General features: G+C 48.3%; 2 protein-coding genes across 7 annotated transcripts in view; one reads left to right on the top strand and one right to left on the bottom strand.

Annotated features, from left to right (window-relative positions):
• The first annotated feature begins 13 nt into the window (after window positions 1–13).
• On the top strand, window positions 14–4,512 carry POLR1C (RNA polymerase I and III subunit C). 3 transcript variants are annotated; one of them, XM_053937101.1, is made up of 9 exons: window positions 14–140; window positions 223–294; window positions 462–569; window positions 1,092–1,224; window positions 1,329–1,448; window positions 1,691–1,786; window positions 1,957–2,106; window positions 2,627–2,743; window positions 3,055–4,512. In XM_053937101.1, exons 1-9 carry the CDS (start codon window positions 72–74, stop codon window positions 3,171–3,173), a joined length of 984 nt encoding a protein of 327 aa, XP_053793076.1. In that variant the 5' UTR covers window positions 14–71; the 3' UTR covers window positions 3,174–4,512. The 3 variants fall into 3 exon arrangements, with proteins under 3 accessions (XP_053793076.1, XP_053793075.1, XP_053793074.1); XM_053937100.1 differs by having other exon boundaries at window positions 18–140; window positions 1,332–1,448; window positions 1,634–1,786; XM_053937099.1 differs by having other exon boundaries at window positions 27–140; window positions 1,634–1,786.
• A 29-nt stretch (window positions 4,513–4,541) lies between these two features.
• The window catches only part of XPO5 (exportin 5), a 30,085-nt gene continuing 16,725 nt past the window's right edge, over window positions 4,542–17,901 (bottom strand). For all 4 annotated transcript variants that reach the window (XM_053939116.1, XM_053939117.1, XM_053939119.1 and 1 more), the window contains 12 exons: window positions 12,988–13,088; window positions 11,848–11,944; window positions 11,129–11,265; window positions 10,434–10,531; window positions 9,941–9,987; window positions 9,670–9,764; window positions 8,760–8,822; window positions 8,180–8,262; window positions 7,438–7,545; window positions 7,117–7,254; window positions 6,788–6,952; window positions 4,542–6,247 (listed from right to left, as the gene is read on the bottom strand). In XM_053939116.1, coding sequence (XP_053795091.1) covers window positions 6,107–6,247; window positions 6,788–6,952; window positions 7,117–7,254; window positions 7,438–7,545; window positions 8,180–8,262; window positions 8,760–8,822; window positions 9,670–9,764; window positions 9,941–9,987; window positions 10,434–10,531; window positions 11,129–11,265; window positions 11,848–11,944; window positions 12,988–13,088 — 1,273 coding nt within the window. In that variant the 3' untranslated portion in view covers window positions 4,542–6,106. The remainder of the gene's footprint in view (window positions 6,248–6,787; window positions 6,953–7,116; window positions 7,255–7,437; window positions 7,546–8,179; window positions 8,263–8,759; window positions 8,823–9,669; window positions 9,765–9,940; window positions 9,988–10,433; window positions 10,532–11,128; window positions 11,266–11,847; window positions 11,945–12,987; window positions 13,089–17,901) is intronic.

Below are 17,901 nucleotides of genomic sequence, written 5' to 3'. Positions count from 1 at the left end.
TGGGCGGGAGCCGGATGTGACGGCGGCCGTGGAGCCGCTCCCAGGGCGCAGGAGCACCGCCCATCGCCCTCATGGCGGCCCGGCGGGGCACGGACGAGATGCGGGACCGCGTGGTGCTGGGCGAGTTCGGCGTCCGCAACGTGAGCGAGCACGGCGGGGCGGGACGGGGGGCGGCCGGCGCCTGCACCCCCTCACTGCCCCGCCTGTGCCCTCTCCTCGCAGGTCCACACCACCGACTTCCCCGGGAACTACCCCGGCTACGAGGACGCCTGGGACCAGCGGCGCTTCGAGGAGGTGGGTGAGCGGCGCCCGGCCGGGGCTGTCCGTGGGTATGCGGGGCCGGGGCTGTCCGTGGGTATGCGGGGCCGGGACTGTCCGTGGGTATGCGGGGCCGGGGCTGTCCGTGGGTATGCGGGGCCGGGCCCTGCGGCCGGCTGACCCGCGGTGCGCGGCTCCCGCAGGCGTTCCGCGTGGATGTGATCCGTGAGGAAGGGGACACCCTGGAGTTCGACATGGTGGGCATCGACGCCGCCATCGCCAACGCCTTCCGCCGCATCCTGCTCGCCGAGGTAGCGGTGCTCACCTGGGGGTGCCGGCCTAAGACTTGCTTGACAGGGAGCGTGGAATGTCCAGCCTTGTCAGCCCTTGCGGACAGCTGCGGGTTTTGGAAGAGAAGCACATGTTCGTTCCGCGTGGGTGCCAGGAGCCCAAAGAGAATTAGGACTTTAGCAGCATGGGTGATACCGCCTACTGGTCCTAGGGGTGCTGTTCGTAGTGTCTGCGGGTCAGCCTTTTCGATACAGCTATGTTGCCAACCCAACAGAAGCCACATAATGCTGCCAAGTACTAAAAGGTTGAGGATGCCCCAGAGCCCTTTCTCCTGTCCTTCACCTCTTGATTGCTTAAAAAAATGGGGATGGGAATAGATATGGTGTAATGGTATATTGCGTAGCCTGATTTGGTAGAAATACCATTCAAAATAGTCTGCTTGGCAGTTATTTGTGGGAGAGGAGGGACACTTGAACTGGATAATCTCTTGGCATGTAGTTCAGCTATTGTCTTAGGCTGACTTGATCTCTTGTCTCCCTGAGGTGCCAACGATGGCTGTAGAGAAGGTCTTTGTGTACAACAACACATCCATTGTGCAGGATGAAATTCTGGCTCATCGGTTGGGCCTCATCCCTATCCGAGCTGACCCTCGGCTCTTTGAATACAGAAACCAAGGTGAGAATCTTGAATAGAATAGAAATATTGAAGGTTTCTCTCAAAGTAGGAAATCAAGGTTGTGTAAACTGAGCAGAAGTGTGATTTCATATGCTTCTTCCCAGGAGATCAGGAAGGCACTGAAATTGATACTCTGCAGTTTCAGCTGAAAATCAAATGCAAACGAAACCCTCAGGCTGCCAAGGAATCATCTGATCCTGATGAACTATATTTCAATCATAAAGGTGAGATTGCCTCTAAAAATAGGTGCTGTTTTTTCGTTTTGGTCTTGGGCTGTTTTCTCAGCCCTATGTGCTCACAGGAAGAGTTGATTCCATTCTGCTAAACTTTTTGCTATCTCCAGTTCTGTACAGGTGAGTGACCTGCTTTGAGGCAGCAGCTGGCTGATGTTTGTGGCTTCTCTTTGCAGTGTACAGTAAACACATGACATGGGTGCCCTTGGGGAATCAGACAGACCTTTTTCCAGATGCTGACTTCCGTCCTGTTCACGATGACATCCTCATTGCACTGTTGCGACCTGGACAGGAAATAGATGTGCTTATGCACTGTGTCAAGGGTATAGGTGAGTCGTGGCTCCTGGGGCAGCGGAACAAGGAATGTGAGTGCTTGGACTAGGGCACTGCAGTGTGATGGGGAAGGGTGGAGAACTGGCTTTTCCCCTGGAACTTCAGGCCCCAGGATCCTTGTTCCCTGAGGCCTGCTCTCATCCTTGACTCTTAACTCTTCATACAGGTAAGGATCATGCCAAGTTTTCTCCTGTGGCCACAGCCAGTTATCGACTGCTTCCTGACATTACTCTCCTGCAGCCTATTGAGGATGAGGCAGCTGAGACGTTGCAGAAGTGCTTTTCCCCTGGGGTCATTGAGGTCCAGAATATCAATGGTACTTTTTTCCTGCGCTAACTGCCTTGTTCCTTGCAAGCTTTAGTAGAAACCGATTGGAGCTTAGAGCCAAACTTTGCAGAAACAAAACCACATTGTGATGTTGCCTTGCTGATCAATGGTTCATGTTCTTCTGAGCCTACTTTTATGGATGAGTGGCTGCCATGTGCAGATGTGTTGGGTGATGAACAGGGATGTCCCTGAAATAAATTGGATACCTGTCCACAGAGCTCTGCAGCTGCTGACTGCAGCTTCCAGTGCTATTCAGTTGTGACACTGGGTAGTGAGCTGGAAAAGCAGCTGAGTGTGGAGACTTCTTGTGTCATTCCAGGGTGCATGTAGGCTTTGTGTTCAGGTTTTCCTGCCAGGTTGGAGTTTCATGTTTGGTATATGCTAATTCTTTTTATTGGTGTCTCCCAGCCTTTGGTGAGGAGGGAGTGCCTGTTTGAGGTAAGCACGTGCTGTGACCATAAGACACCCACCTGCTGCAATTTGGCCATCTCATTTCATCTTCCCTTTAGGAAAAAAGGTGGCAAGAGTAGCCAATGCACGGCTGGACACATTCAGCAGAGAAGTTTTCCGACATGAGGGTCTGAAAAACCTTGTGCGCCTGGCAAGAGTACGGAACCATTACATCTGTAAGTGCCTCGTTTTCCACAGAGTCCTGACATGGTTTGTGTGAGCAAGCAGTGACTGGCCAGCACGTGTGGCTGGCTCTGTGCCTCTTCCTACCCTCAGCATCCATACATTCAGAATGCGGTGGGTAACCACTTGCTTTGGGATTGAATCTCTTGGTGCTTCCTGCTGGCAAAGGTAGCCGCTTCTCTGGCTGTGAAGATCTGGCTTGTTGCTGTGAGGTGTAAGGGAAGGTGAGGGACAGCAGGGAGCCAGGTGCATGGAGGCTGAGACTGCCTCGTGGCTGTGCTGACTTGTGTCTATCTCTGTGCAGTTTCAGTGGAGTCGACGGGTATCTTGCCTCCAGATGTGCTGGTGAGTGAAGCCATCAAGATCCTGATGGGAAAGTGTCAGCGTTTCCTCAATGAACTGGACTCTGTGTCTATGGAGTGACCAGGCTGTAGCTGGGAAAGCAGAAACCTGCACTGCTGTTCTGGGCTTCCTGCACCTGCCTCTAGGGGGGATTCCTCTTCCATAGGCAGGAGGCTTGTTAGGGGCTTGCTAGGAGTCCAAGGACTATCTCTTAGGATTTTTCTGTTGGTAATGAGCCACAGTGAGAAGATGCACTAAAATAAAGCCTTTTTTTTTTTTAAAGCTGTCTCCTGTGCCATTCACAATTGTGAAACCATAGTACATGGAAAAGAAAGTGGCAGCATGTCTAAAGATGAGGAACAGCATTTATTTTAGATGGTATGCAGTGAGGAGGACTGATACGGCAGCGTCGTAAAGCACTTCCCAAGCAGGTCAGTGAGGTTCAACGAGTTGCTATCAGAGCACAGCTGTTTTGTGGGTGTTTCAGACCAGCTCAGGGATAGTTAATATGGTAGAGAAAAGGCTGTACTGTTAGAGGACTGGAACATCTCTCCTATGAAAAAACAGACAGCTGGGATTCTTCAGCCTGGAGAACAAGAAAGCTCCAGGGAGACCCTATTCTGACCTTTCAGTATATAAAGGAGGCATGGAGAAAGACTTTACCAGGGTCTGTAGTGACAGGCTAAGGGCCAACAGTGTTGAACTGGAAGAAGGTAGACTTCTATTGAACATTAGATATTTTTTACAATGAGGGTAGAGGTAAGTTGTCACAGGTTGCCCAGAGCTGTGAATGCCCCATCCCTGCAAGTGTTCAAGGCCAGATTAGATGGGGCATTGAGCAACATGGTTGAGTGTTAAGAGTTGAAAATGTCTGGGAGTAGTGTTGTGTCCTAGTTGCTGAAATCAATGCACACTATAGTGCTAGACCTCAGCAAGTAGGTAGAATGAAAGTTCTGTTTCCTTGGGGTAGAATTACTTAGAGTGTAAACATCCTGTTAGGGTGAATATGCTGTAGGGAAGAGGTACACTTGGCATCTATCTATCTATCTATCTATCTATCTATCTATCTATCTATCTATCTATCTATCTATCTACTTCTCTGTGCTATTGCTTCATATGCTTATGGGACAGACCCTTGAAAAGCCTAAGGGTTTTGCTTTGACAGCACATACCCCTCAAGCTGTAAGCTGGGACCTAGAATTAAAATAAACTAGCAGTGACAAATAAATACTTTAAAAATGCAATTTCCCCCTCACCTAATTAAACTACATAGTCTGGAATGGTTCATCCCCTCCCTGACAGTGTATTAACCACCAGCAAAGGTGTCCCCTTTTTGGTAGCTGGAAAAATGAATGCTGAGAAATCTCCAGGCAGGCAGTCTGGTCAGACCAGAGGCCTCATATCTTATTGAAACGGATAAAAAGAATAAAAATGAAACATGACACCATGTGTATGAAACTGGAATAGCTTTACTTGACATTCAGGTGTAACACAACCAGTTCAGAGACAGCTTCGGATTTAAACATTCCTACAAAAAAGGTTTAAAACCCATTTTACAAAAACCCCTTGTGTCTAGCATGAAGTCACAGAATGTTAAAAATATCACAACACAATAAATACACCCTGCCTTTGCTAGAGCCAGGAGCCATGTTAGCTCAGAGGTTAAAAAAGTTGAGGCTAGGAAGAAAGTGGAGGGTGCTGGTGGAACAGCAGGGGCAGGAGGGTGAGTGGATGCCCAAGGCCTGCTCTTCCTGTCTGCACTCCCACACCTCCCAACCCCAGCCTTTTTGTCCAGTCTGTCCATGTGGAGACATCACTTCTCCACCTACCACAGTTTATTACTTGTTCTGTCTCCTGGATGCCAAAACTGCCAGCTAGCTCTGGACAGACCCTCTTAGCTCCTGTGCTAACTCTAGGATAGATTGTGTAGTATTTTTCATGTAAGAAGAACCAGCTTTGCAGACTGGAGTGGCTTCATAAGAGTCCCACCACATCTAAAACCCAGTTTCTGACCTGGCTCCCCCTTGTAAACTGCAGTATAAAGCCCACCCCTCCTGCCCCACCATGCAATTCTCTGGGGAATACCAGACTGGGTAAAACAGGGGCTACTGCCACCTCCACTGCAACAGGGCAAGGAGATCCCTTTTGGATTTCAGGTGCTTCAGGTATTGGTCCAGATTTTATTTACCCTGCGCTGGCCAAGTTCTAGACTACAGGGCACGGAAAAATGAAAAAAAAAATTAAGAAAAAAATATGTCCTGCTCCCCCTGAGAGATGTCCAAGAAAGGCTGGCACAAAGTAAAAGCCTTCCATTTGGCTCTGGGTAGAACAAGCTGTATGATCATATCTATACATACATATGTATATATATGACAGTGTCTGCCTCTTTCTAGAGAGCAGTTGCACCTTAGAAAGGCTGATCTCACAGGAGATCCTAGAGCACTGCTAGGCTTCCTGGCACGCAGCCCTCAGCCCAAGGCTCAGCATCCTGGAGGGAAACGGATTCAGCAGAATTCCAGTCCACTAGGGACAAGTGCTGCTAAGCCTAACAGGAGTGTCCGATGTGTTCCCTACAAAGCCTGGCTACTAGCACCCAGAGGAAGAAAAGATTAGATTAGGGTAGCCCCTTTTCACATGGCACACTACTCTGCCTTTTGCATTAATCCTAAACCCCAAGGGCTGAAGAGGTGGAGCAAGAGTGACCCAAGGCTACAAGATGATCAGGCTTTACCCTAAAGAGGTCTATGGACTCAGCTCCCACCTTGCAGAGAAGCAGAGGTCTAAAGATGCTCATCCAATGGAGGGGAAAGAGTCACGGGAAGAGCTTAATATTGACTGGTTCAAATGCCACCGCAGGCCCCATCCCAGTGTATGGAAGAGAAGGGGATAGGACCCGTAAGGGGCTTTAATTAGATGAATGCTTGTGGAGGCAGTGACAAGAAGAATCTAATGTGCTTACTATGAGGAGAGACAAATTGTAAGGTAGGGGAGGAGATGGTTGCAGCATCCCAGGCTCAGGGTTCAAAGAGTACGTTGAAGCCCTCTCCATCCTCGTTTTCTAGCACATCTGTCTCCAGTGATGGCTTCACCTTTTTGAAGAGAGACGGAAGGTTCCGGATATGAACCTCCTTGCGGAACTGCTCCCCGATGGGCTTCTGCAGAGCACAGACAGGCAGGCATCAGTCATTACTGTCTTCATACCCCCACTCAGCTCAGGGGTAGCTTGCTTGCACATCAGAGGCAGACCCCAGGTTCTGAGCAATCCCTAGGCTGAACCCCGTGCTTGCATTTTGAGGAATTTCAGGCCTGGCCTCTCCCAAGTGCCAAATTACCAAGTGAGGTAACCTTTAGAATACCAGCTCCCCAGCTTCTAATTCAATGTCAAAGGCTCCACCACCACCCCCCTCACAGAAGTCCAATGCCAACCCAGCAGTTTCAAACAAACATTTTAACACTCTGTTTCCCCAGGCACCCTTGTGCAAGGTACCCACTGCCTCTCAGTGAGAGGCCATTGCTGGAGGGGCTGCTCAGTCTGCTGGACCTCCAGGGTGAAGAGAGGCAGAACAAACACTTAAGAACATGCTGCAAGAGCCTCCTGGCTGGGAAGGGGGGTGGGTGGTGAGAAGAGGCAGACCGGCCACCCCATCTCTTCTGCTGCATACAGGTGTGAAACGTTCCTCTGGGATATCACCTACCCCAATGCAACCTGAGATGAGGCGCTTGAAGTGATCCTTCCGGCGCTTGTCTGCCACTTTTTGCAGTGTTGGGTTGAGAAGCTTTGAATCAAACTGCTCCAAAGAGTCCAGCTGGATGTCTGGGATCTGCTCCATCACTGCCTTCAGCTCACCATAGCGAGGGCGCTGCATGGAGAAGTACCATTAACACAGCTCTGCTAGAGTAACAGCCTTGCCCTCACTGGGGGCCATTAACTCCTCTGCCCCTACCCACAAGGCACAGGATTACTTTTCACCATTCCCCTCACATTCCTCAACCTCACATTTGGATGAAGAACAGAATTTCTCACCAAGGCCTCGTAGATCTGGAAAGCCAGGTGGACAAGAGCTGCCATGCAGCCATCGTGCTGCCCATGTACCTGTAAGCCCTTGAGCACACTTGTGAAAAACCAAGACACAGCATCGGGAAGGAGGTTTCCTGGAAGCACCTGGAGAAGAAGCACTGTCAGCACTGAAGCAAGATACTGGTGGTACATTACCAACTTTCTGCAACAGCTTGCTCTTCCTGAGGGAGAAGGTGCCCAGGGGTGAAGCAGCCACACTTCTCACAACATTCAGAGCTTCCTCTTCCAACCCTGTCAGAACTAATCCCTTCTTCCTCCCAGAGGTACCTGTTTGAGCAGTGGCCAGCAAAGCTGTGTTGTGGTTCTTTGGCAGGACAAGGTGTCCTTCCAGGACAGGGATGTGTAGGCAGTGATCAGCACTGCAGTGCAAACATCCTGAAAAGGAGTCAGAGGGGAAAACCAGTCAGAGGAACTATTTTCTACTTCCAGCATTCAAACCTGATGGGAGCCAAGAAGCAATCCAGAGAATCTGCAGGAGCTTCTGAGAATCCCGCCTCTTACTGTTGCTCTAGCGAAAGGTGTTCACCCAGTGTGCACCTTCAGAACCATGAGGGACCAGTGTTAAGTTAACCTGCTCCCTTCATCTCCCTGGGAAAGACCCTGGAGCACTCATGGACTCCCCTCAGCTGCTACTCTCAAGTCACTACAAAAGCTTCTACAAGAGCTTCTGAGGCATCCACAGCAGAGAGTACAGAAAAATAAAGCTGGATGAAAACTGGGGCCCAAGATGAAGGCAGAGCCAGGGAGCACCCTGGGAGCTGAATATCCAGGGCCTCTTCCCCAGGAGGGCTGAAGCTCTGTAGCTGTGTGTTGTAATTGGATCCCAACCCCCATTTGCTTTGTGGCTTCTGCAAGGCCCTTAGAAGCCATATATGTTCCTAAGAGGTGATTCCCACATGGGGAACGCTCCAGCAGCCTAGATCTCTGCAGCAGTGTCTGGCTGCAGAGCAGACAAGTGTGACAAAGAGAACAGAGAAAGGATGGTGGCAGTCAGAGCACATGCTCCTACCTCTTGCTTCATCAGACACTTGCCAAGCTCGGTGAGCTCTGCGTTGGCAGGGGGAGTCACCTCCGTGGCCATCGCCTCATCATCTGCAGAGCAAAGGCTGCACTGTGAACATGGCCTCCCAAGGACTGAGGGAGACACAGGGAGGCTGCAAGAACTAAGCTGGGAGCCAGGAGACAGCACACAGAATCAGTGTCCTGGCACAGCTTACCCAGAACATCTCTTTTTAAGCAAAAAGCACCCACCCTTTGTGGGGCAGGAGAGGCATGCAACTGGCTACCTTCAGCTCCTGGGAAACTGTTCACATCCCCCTCTGCTCCTCAACCCACTTCTCAGAACCTTAAGAACCAGCTGTTACAATATGTCACCTGTGAACCCTACAGGACATTCCTTTCCAGACTAGAGTGGGCTTTTCTGTGCCCCCCAGGCACGCTGGGCAGGACAGAGCTGAAGGCTTCTTTCCAAACCTATACCCCTGACTCAGAACTTCCAGCATCAGCCCAGCCTCTCCCTCAAGAAACAGGAAAGGAACAGCGTTTCTGTACTCTGAGGGCAGGAAAGGCAAAGGTAGGCATTTACTTACCATCCCCATCTACAGCAGCAGTAGTGTTCTGTTCAACACCTTTCTTAGAAACACAGCAAACAGCTGCAAAAACATTTGCAGGTCAGAGGAGCAGAAAAGGGAAGATGCTACTGCAGAACATGCAGAGATTATCCTACAGACTCTGTTGGGCTCAGAGCTGCTTCAAGCTCCCCCAGTTCTTACAGGGAATCAGAAGAATCAGAAAGCCCAGTATAAAAGCTCAATACTGCCCTACCTGGAAGGCTGTAACACCCCACCCACAGTACCTTCCCACAGTGGAACCTGCTGCACAGTGGTTGCTTCCTACTACTGAGAACCAGGAATGTGCAAAACCATCTGAAGCCCATAACGCAAGAACACTGGTTTAAAGCAGAAAGGCCAGTCAAGAAAGGAGATATAAGAATGAGATCTGTAATCTCCATGGAATCAATCTCCCCAGCCCTGCTGTACAAAGCCATGCTGACACATGATGTTGGAGAAGGGGAATATAAGGGAGACTGCTTTGGGAGACGGACTCTTGCCTTATGTCTAGTTAGAGGCATGGCAACTGCCAGTAACAAAGCTGCTGTACATTTGGCTTGTCCACAAATCCATGTCCCATACAGAGTTCCAAAGCACAGAATGGGAGAACCCAATTCCCTGCAGGACTGGATTCCTACAGGAATGGTGCCAAAACCATGGAGCCCTAAAAGTTAACAAATGGAAGAATATATCTTCTGAAGGTTTTCAATTATCTCATGCTAGGTTTTAGCTAAGATTTTGGCAGGGCTGTCTCACATCTGCCTTCTCATGGTTATGTTACATACCATGGTGGTTCTAATTAAGTTTTACTGCACATTGGGAATTCCTGTTGTCCGCTCCAAGGAAAACTTCCCAAATATCTTAGGAGACTTAATCTGATTTCACTTACTGGCAAGATCCATGACTTCTCGAGTCAGCAGCCTGACCAGCTGTTCCTCAAGCATCTCCTGAGACTCGGGGTTGTCATCTGCAGCATCATCCTCACTGAGGAGAACAGGTTTTAGTTTGACAGGAGCCAATGTCTTCAAGTACCCTTCCACCCAAACACAGGGAATGAATCACCAGTGTGTCTTCCTGCCCTTGCTGGCAGGGATGTTCCTGGGCAAAGGGCCACATAAAAGACCCCATTTCCCTCTTTGTACCAAGGGGTGGAAGCTTACCAGAGCATGCTTCGCTGGTTGATCACCTGCCATTTCTGGGACAACCTCTGTTCAAGACAGAAGGAAAGATTAAGTCTGGACACAATGCAAGGAGACCCAAGCAATATCTGCTGGCAGAAGCACAAGAGCTTTAAATGCCAAGACCCATTTTGAATGGCAGGAGAACTGGTATCAAGTGTGCTGGAATGTGAATGAGCTGTCATGAAAATGAGAGGACACAGGAAAAACCCATAAACAAACCCAAAAACTATCAGGGCTGCAGGTTGAGGAGTTCATGTCCGTGGGTTTGAACTCACAGCAAGGGTTGCTGTGCAACTGCCAGGGTTCAATGCACTTTAAAGACCCCCACTAAACATCATCAAAATCATTAAGCATCAAGGCTCTGCCTTTTTCTCTGCTGGCTCTGTAGAGCCAACATTCCCACATGTTGCTGCCAGCTGCTAAAAGGAGTCAGGAATGTCAAGGAACAGACACTGAACAAGCTGTTTTTTACCATGTGCAGATAGGTAAAGAGTGGTCCCAGCATGGGGCAGACAAGGGTTTCGTAGTATTCTGCAGGACAGGAAAGTACCAAGGGCTTCACAAACACACCTGCACAGACCAGTTAAGGAAGAGAACCAACACAGCCAGCTGCTAGGGAGACTGCAGCACACTGCCCAAGCCAGCCCATTCCACTGGGAGGCCAAGGGACACACACTTGGAAGCCCACCTTCTCACAGCCCTGAATTAACAAGTGGCATCTCTATACAGCAAGAACATCAGTTATTCAGCTCTTTCCCCTGACAGTTCAGCTGAGATAGTTAAGGACACTTAGCACTCATTTCCTAGCTGTGAGACTGAATGTCCAGCCTGTGAAAGCAGGTTGGGAAACCCACATGATCTCCCAGAGAAGCACATCCTAATGTCAAGCTCCTCACTATCCAAGCTGCCTTGTCCCTCAGAAGGCACTACTCACCTCTCACAGTGCCTCCAGAACCACACAAATCCTTTGCATTTATTCTGACACCATCCACTGCTTGTTCTCTTTGTGCCCTCCTTGCATCATACCTCACCCACACCAGGTGTATCCCTGTTTGTTTACCTCCTCAATCACCTTTCTTTGTCTTGGCCATACTGAAAACAATGCAGGCTTTAAATTTATGTGTTCAGACCCTCCCAAGCTGGCCTGAGTTAGCGATGGAAGGATACGGAGCATGGGTCGCAGTCTGTAATCAGGAATGTTGTTGAGGTTGTTGAAAGCAGAGCTGAGGAGCTGGGTGGCAAGACCCTCAACAGTGTAGAAATCCTGTTGCATGGAGGGGCCTGCATTTCCCAGGATGTGAAAACTTCAACAAAAAACAACTTAGTTACAAGTCTGCCAGATAACAAGGACCACGTCTCTGATCTTCAAAGCCTGCAAGTACTATCATCTTGAGACTACACAGTTGTCACATTCCTAAACAAATACTATAGAGGAATTTTAGCACAGTATCTCTTTTTTTCTGGGATACCTGCAGAGGGACAATGAGTTAAGCATTTAAGCACTACAAGGTGCTTTCAAGTGCTGATGTACCCTGACATATAATTAGAAGGGGCAAAAGAGACAAACTAGATCAAGATATCAGGTAAGTGCTCCAATCTGACTACCTAACCACAGAAGAGCAAAAAGCAGATCCCCCATTTTGAGGTACTTTTTCTAGACTGTTCTATGTCTGTGTGGCAGGTTACAACCACTGTATATATATATTATATATATATATATATATATATGTAAATACAAGCTGCATGCCACAACTGCAGCTTGTACTTGGGTATTGCAGAATGCAGCTCACATCAAAAGTCTACTCTAAAGGAAGTTAGGACCCCACAATAACCTACTGCTCTGGCTGTGCAGTGCTAGAATGTGGTGAGAGATGTAATGCTCTTACCAGTTGTCGTAGAGGGTACAAAAGAAGCCCTGCATCCTTTCTAAGACTGTTTTGTAAACAGGAGAGTCATAAAGTTCCAACAAAGGCTGAGGGAGACCTGTGGGAAGGAATAAGCTTCAGTTACATTAACGAGAGAGCACAGTGCACCTTCAGAGCATACTGGGCAGGCCCCAGCCAGCTTGACAGCAGGAAGGGAAGCTCTTGGCAAGAGCCAAATAGGTGCAGCCACCCTGGGGCAGAAAGTCAGAGGTCAGCCAGGTTCAGGCTGGTTGCACCCAGAGCAGAGGTGTTTCCACTGAGGTTGTTGTAGCTGCCTTATTTCTCCAAAGTAGAACTTAAGCGATTAGAACCCAGTCAGCAAAGCTGACAGTTGTCGCAGCTCTTCTAATAGCTCATCTCTTCAGGTTTGTATTCACTGCCAGGATACAAGCTACTGTCCAACTATGATATTAAAAAGTTTAGAGCAGCTTTATGTGCAGGGGCTCACAGAGTTTTTAAAGTCACATAAAACAGGTAAAGGAACTGTGTTCTCATTTTATAGATAGGAAATGGAGAAAAAAAGACAAAGCAACTTCCCCAAAATATTTCACTGTCTGCCAACCTGACATTAAACCCCAATTTCCAAAGTCATGAACCACACTTCATCTGCAAGGCCACCCACTTCTGCTTGGCTGGAAAGACTTCTGTGTTCACAAGCTCAAACCTGCTTTAAGAAGGTTCCAAAGGCCTCTTTCTAAGATGCTGTCTAGAAACAAGTGCCAAAGCCACACTGCACAACTTGGCTCGCCCTCCAGGACAGGTCTCTGCACCAGCACTCAGGGCTCCTTTTGAGCACTAATTCTGCTCAAAGGCAGACAATTACAGCACCCTCCAGCCTCTGCAGCCTGAAATGCCATGTTGCAGAGACCACCACCATCCCACAGATGGGATAAGCAGTTTGGAAGTGTACCCTTCAATGCATACAGAAGAAACCAACTGTCTGTCCAATAACTTATTTACATCTTAGTTTCAGCCGGTTCAAATCACAGCTGAGCTGCAAACACTATGAAGAAGCTGGTCCTCCTATTTCACTGGACAGATGCGAACTCAAATATCTCTAAGAATCTGCCCACACATTCCTCCTGAAGAGAAACCTCTTACCTAGAATGGCATTCTTCTCCACCTCCAGCATGTCCAAGGCCTTTGCAAATGTATCCCCCAGCCTAGCCACCATCTCTGGCGTGTAGAGGTTGTTGTGAGTCCTGAAACAGAAGAGCACTTGGTTTATACTCATGTAAATCAATCCTTTTTTGCCCTTGACAGTGGAATCCTCTCCTTCAGCTTGTGGACAGCTCTTCTGAGGCAGATGATGAGGAAGGTGAGACCATGCACGTGTGCATGGGATCCCCCTTCCCCACCTGCAAAAATACTGGGGAAGCTGACCCAACAGAGACATGGAGTGACTCCACCTCATGTCCTGAATCTCCTGGCTGCCCCTTCCACTTATTTCAGTTCATCCCACCCCTTGCAAGCACCAGCAGTAAAAACTCCCAGCAATTCTCCAGATGATGCTGGGAACAACTTATTAGCTTGGCCAAAGGGATCAGAGAATGTATTTTTAGAACTGACAAGACATGGATTCTGTAATCTCAAAAGAACTGCTGCACCTAAGGCCCCTGCAGAGGGAGGGGCTGTTTCAGCTCCAAAATACACACACTGCCCCTCAGGGATGGGTCACAGTCCCCAGAATAGCAGGTGGCATTGGAGAGACTCTAGTGAGAACATCAGTCTGATCAGATGTTACTCATGGCAGGCACGTGTGCCCCCTGGACAACACATCCAGCTGGGAACAGTTCCGCGTCATAGGAAGTGGCCACTGTCAGCTGTCTGCAAGGGACACCAATTCAGCCATGGGTGGTTGGTTCTTGCCATCCAGGCCAAAATGGGTCCTCTCTCTTAGCCAGGGTACTGACACTCAGAGCTGGACTCGGCAGGGGTGTCTCTCTCACCTACCTCTCTCCTTTGAGACCTCAGACCTCCACTCTGGGTGTCGCCAGCTGCACACAGCACAAATCCTGCAGCCTCCTCCAAAACTGCAATGCCATTGTACCTGCTGCTAGAGGTGATCAAGGGCAACTCAGTATCTCCTCCTCGAGCAGCGTTTCCCAAAGCAGGGGGTACATGGGAATGGCTGGGGGAAGGGAGGGTGGACAGACCTCAGGATGTTCTCCAGAGTCTCAGCTTTCACTCATGTAGTAATTATTGTTTTTTTTTTTTTTTTTTTAAGGCCTAAGTTCATAATTCTGGCAACTGTGATGCAGTGATGTCTGCCTGCATTTGCAGAAAGCTCCAAAACCACAACTAGCCTGTTTCTCTCTGCAAGTGTTAAATACTTCCCTGCTCAGTGCACATGAGGAAGGCAAGTATGTGAACTTCATGAGAAAGAGCTATAGAAATGACTTCTTAATGACTCATACTCTCATTCTGGGCTGGATCTAACACCATGCAACAGGCCTCAAAGGGGCACAAGCTGATTCTGCTTTGCCAAGAAGGGCCAGGGAACAGCCCAGCTTCCACACTGGTTAATGCTGCCCCACTGACTCAAAAAGCTGTACATTTTTGCTTGAGGTTATCCTGAAACCTAGCCACTAAAATAATCTCTTGTCTGTCTCCTGTCCACTCCATGTCAGTGTTGGCTTTGCCTCATGCTGGGCAGAAGGCCAGTGGGGCAAATGCAGGGACTGTGAAATTGCAAAGGTGAACCCTGAAATCACAGTGCACTAACTCCAGCAGGACAGGCCAGACAGTCATATCCTGAAGGTGTGGTCATGGTCCTTAGTTGTTTCAGAGTCCTTGAAGCATTTTAAGTCTGAGAGTGGGGAGGCAGATGTTCACTTACAGGGCAAGCTCTCTTAATACTTTAGCAAGTTCCCAGTGGGAATGGAGAGAAAATGGCCAACCATGCTCTCCCTATGGGAGTTAAAAAGGCATCCAACAGCTCTCATGTATGATGATGTAGACCCTAGGCATATTCCAGCTGAGACTTATCAGCACTCCTGGGCACCCCACACACAGCAAAACAAAGTAAAACTAATTTCAAGAAACATTTATGCTTTAGGAAAGACAAGCAAAGGATATGGCAGGACTTGGGGAATTTTCAGTGATGGTCATAGGTCTGCTAGAAAGAGTATCTGATGCCTAGAGAGAACAGCTTGTAAACCAGAAGACGAGTCCTTTAGGACAGTCCATGACTGAAGAATCTTTTTACAAAGCTGGAGTTCTCTACAATGAAAATGCCTACGGCATCCATGTCTACCCAAGAATTCTTTCAGCAGCATTAATGCTTTGGCAATATCAGCATCTCATCATCAGGAGTTCCAAAAAAAACTTTGTCTAAGCAAAGCATTTGCTGAGTGTGAGCACTTAATTTGCAACAAAACACAAGCAAAATCCCAGCACAATAAAGGCTCTGGACCAATCAGGTCATGCAGCTACTGCCTGCAGAAATGCACCAAGGTGGCTGAAAATCATGATTTGGGTTTAAATTCAGGAGTGAACATTTTAAGACAGAAGCTACAAAACACCTATATGAAATGAGGTACCACAGAGGACAGGAGAATCATTACTCTGAAAACTGCAAGCAGTGATTAATAAAGCAACCTCAAAATAATTCATTTAACACAGCTACCAACACAGAGACTGTGAATATTCTCAGTTCAGTCAGAGAGAAAAGAGAGAGAATTCTTCCAGGCCTAGCCTGGGAAAGTTAGGAGAAAGAATTCAAACAATTGTTATCTCTCTTTCTGTTCATATTGTTTATAGATATGTTCTATCACAGTGTGCTATTCATAGTGCACCAATGGTGTGAAAGGCTTTCACTTTGAGACCGATCATATTTCACCTTAGCGATCCTGGCTATAAAAGAGGAACGCTACTTGCTAATAAAGTTCATTCTTTGCCCTCTGAAGATGGAGTCTCTTCATTCCCGTCCCTGCCTCAACAGCAACAAGAGACAAATACAGGTAAGCACAATAAGATGCCACTCAAAGCTACCTTATTTTTCCATTACCTCGACTACCTTATTCTTCTCAGTTCTTTGATCTCACCCATGACCTACCTTCAAGCTACTTACTACCCTGGCAAAAGCCCAGTGGCTTAACAGCTTCACTGCTTCTGTCTGCTAACACAGCAGCAGAATGCCACACACTATCCAGAGAGCAGTGGACCCACCTGCTCAGCCTGAAAATCCCCCTGACTTGGTGCTCAGTTCAGCTGCTCAGCAGGATCCATGCTACTGCTACTTGCAGATCTGCTCACACAGAAACCTACATAGCCTGCAGGGACTTCCATAGCGCTATCCCAGTGTTGCACGTGGGCAACACTGGATGTTGCTTATCCATACAGAGAGCTGCCTAATGGCACAGATCTAAGAGAAGCACCAATCCCACATAGTAATGTAACTATGACCCTGAAGGCATCCTAAACACAGGCAGCTTTCCTTCCACATAGCCTTCCTCATATCCCCATACCTCCTGCCTGCTGACAGGTGGCTACAGATTCCATATTCTCCTGTGTGATCCATATTAAAGAGGGCCTGAGGAAGACATACATGGAAAAGGCATCTGAAGTCAGCAGAGAACACAACAGGAGCTCCACAGCACAAGATCCAGCTTTGCCAGAAAGACTTAAGCAGCTTCAACACCTGCACTGAACAACTAGGAGCTTGCAGTTGTCAAACAAAGGCCTACATGTCCAACAGCAGCAATGGAAAAATAGGAAAAATATGAAGCATAAAGATCTACTGTTCTGAATACATCATTCATTAGTTCTTGTTGGAGCATCCAGCCTTAAGAAAAGCCCAGATGCCTCTGAGTGAAGTACAGGCTTCTCCATGTACACAGAAAATATTTTGGTCTGCAGGTGAGATGCTTGAACAACACAGATGCATTATCTCAAAAAAAGCCCAAACCAGCCATGGAGCCTCTTCCTTTATATCCTGGATAGAGAACATAGCTCACGTGTTCTTTTGGAGGTGGTAAAAACCAGGCACAGAGTTTCTGCTTCTTCACAGAAGTGGTGACAAAAGTTGGATGACAGTTTCCTAAGCTTGTTGTAACAGAGATCCCAAGTGATTTTACTGAGGCACAAGTTCTGGTAGGGACAGTGACTGCATGAGGAAAAAGTATCTGTTGCAACCTGTTCAGTACCTTGGGCTCTGGTTTAGTTGGTCTCACACAATATGACACATGGCAGGCTTTCACTGGAAGAAATGGCATGAGGCTACCACTACTCAGGGCAACTCTACTCTACCTAACCTCTCCCAAAAGCTCATCAATAGGATCTTTAGCCTTCCAGGATAAAAGGCAAAAACACTTCAAGCACAATTCTGTAAGTCTACCTGGTCACTGGCCCAAGTACCACACACTGTGCTACAGAGTTTTGTGATGAGAAACACTGCCAGCGTGGACCATGACAGCATGTGCTTGTCCCAACAGTCCAGCATGTTGCTTCTCTCTGGAAGCAGCACATTCCTGAGCTCAGTGACTACTAAACATACTTGACTAAACGGAGCTCAGGTAACAGGGCCCCTTCCCTTACAAACCCAGGAGCTGAAAAATCTAAGTGGATCTGAAAATGCTCTTTCTCAAAAGGCCCCTGCCAAGGACAGAGCAGCAAGTTTTCAAGTATGTAACATGTTATCTCACAAAATTGTCCCATAAGTCTGGCAAACTCCTAGTGTCAGGAGTTACCCTGAGAGAGACTTCTCCTTTGTAATTCTGGGAACTGTGTTCTTCAGGATTTCCCTTTTCTGTCTTCTCTTGCTCCCTCCCCAGGCTGCCCAAGACCTACACACCACTGGTGCATGGTAGCAACAGCCTGAGAGTATGCATCCATTGATTTCAAGAGCAGACAGTGCTTCAGGAGGCTGCTGCTCATGGTCACCAAAGCCAGCTTAATTTAACACTGAAGAGAGAACAACGTGAATGGGATGCGATGAGAGCTGGGACTGCCCTGGTGGTGACAGGAGAGGTGGCCTTGCAGGGGCTGAGGGCAGAGCAGAGATGTTAGTTGAGA

The sequence above is a fragment of the Vidua chalybeata genome, chromosome 3 (genome assembly GCF_026979565.1).
Source record: "Vidua chalybeata isolate OUT-0048 chromosome 3, bVidCha1 merged haplotype, whole genome shotgun sequence".
In the NCBI taxonomy this organism is placed as follows: Eukaryota; Metazoa; Chordata; class Aves; order Passeriformes; family Viduidae; genus Vidua; species Vidua chalybeata.
The sequence above is the reverse complement of the archived record's forward strand: the minus strand, read 5'-3'. Positions and strand labels throughout refer to the sequence as shown.

Coding starts and splice junctions, on each gene's coding strand:
- POLR1C (XM_053937099.1), top strand. CDS start 72: ATGGCGGCCCGGCGGGGCACGGACGAGATGCGGGACCGCGTGGTGCTG. Junction 1,225..1,328: donor CTTTGAATACAGAAACCAAG/GTGAGAATCTTG, acceptor GCTTCTTCCCAG/GAGATCAGGAAGGCACTGAA. Junction 2,107..2,626: donor TGAGGTCCAGAATATCAATG/GTACTTTTTTCC, acceptor TCTTCCCTTTAG/GAAAAAAGGTGGCAAGAGTA.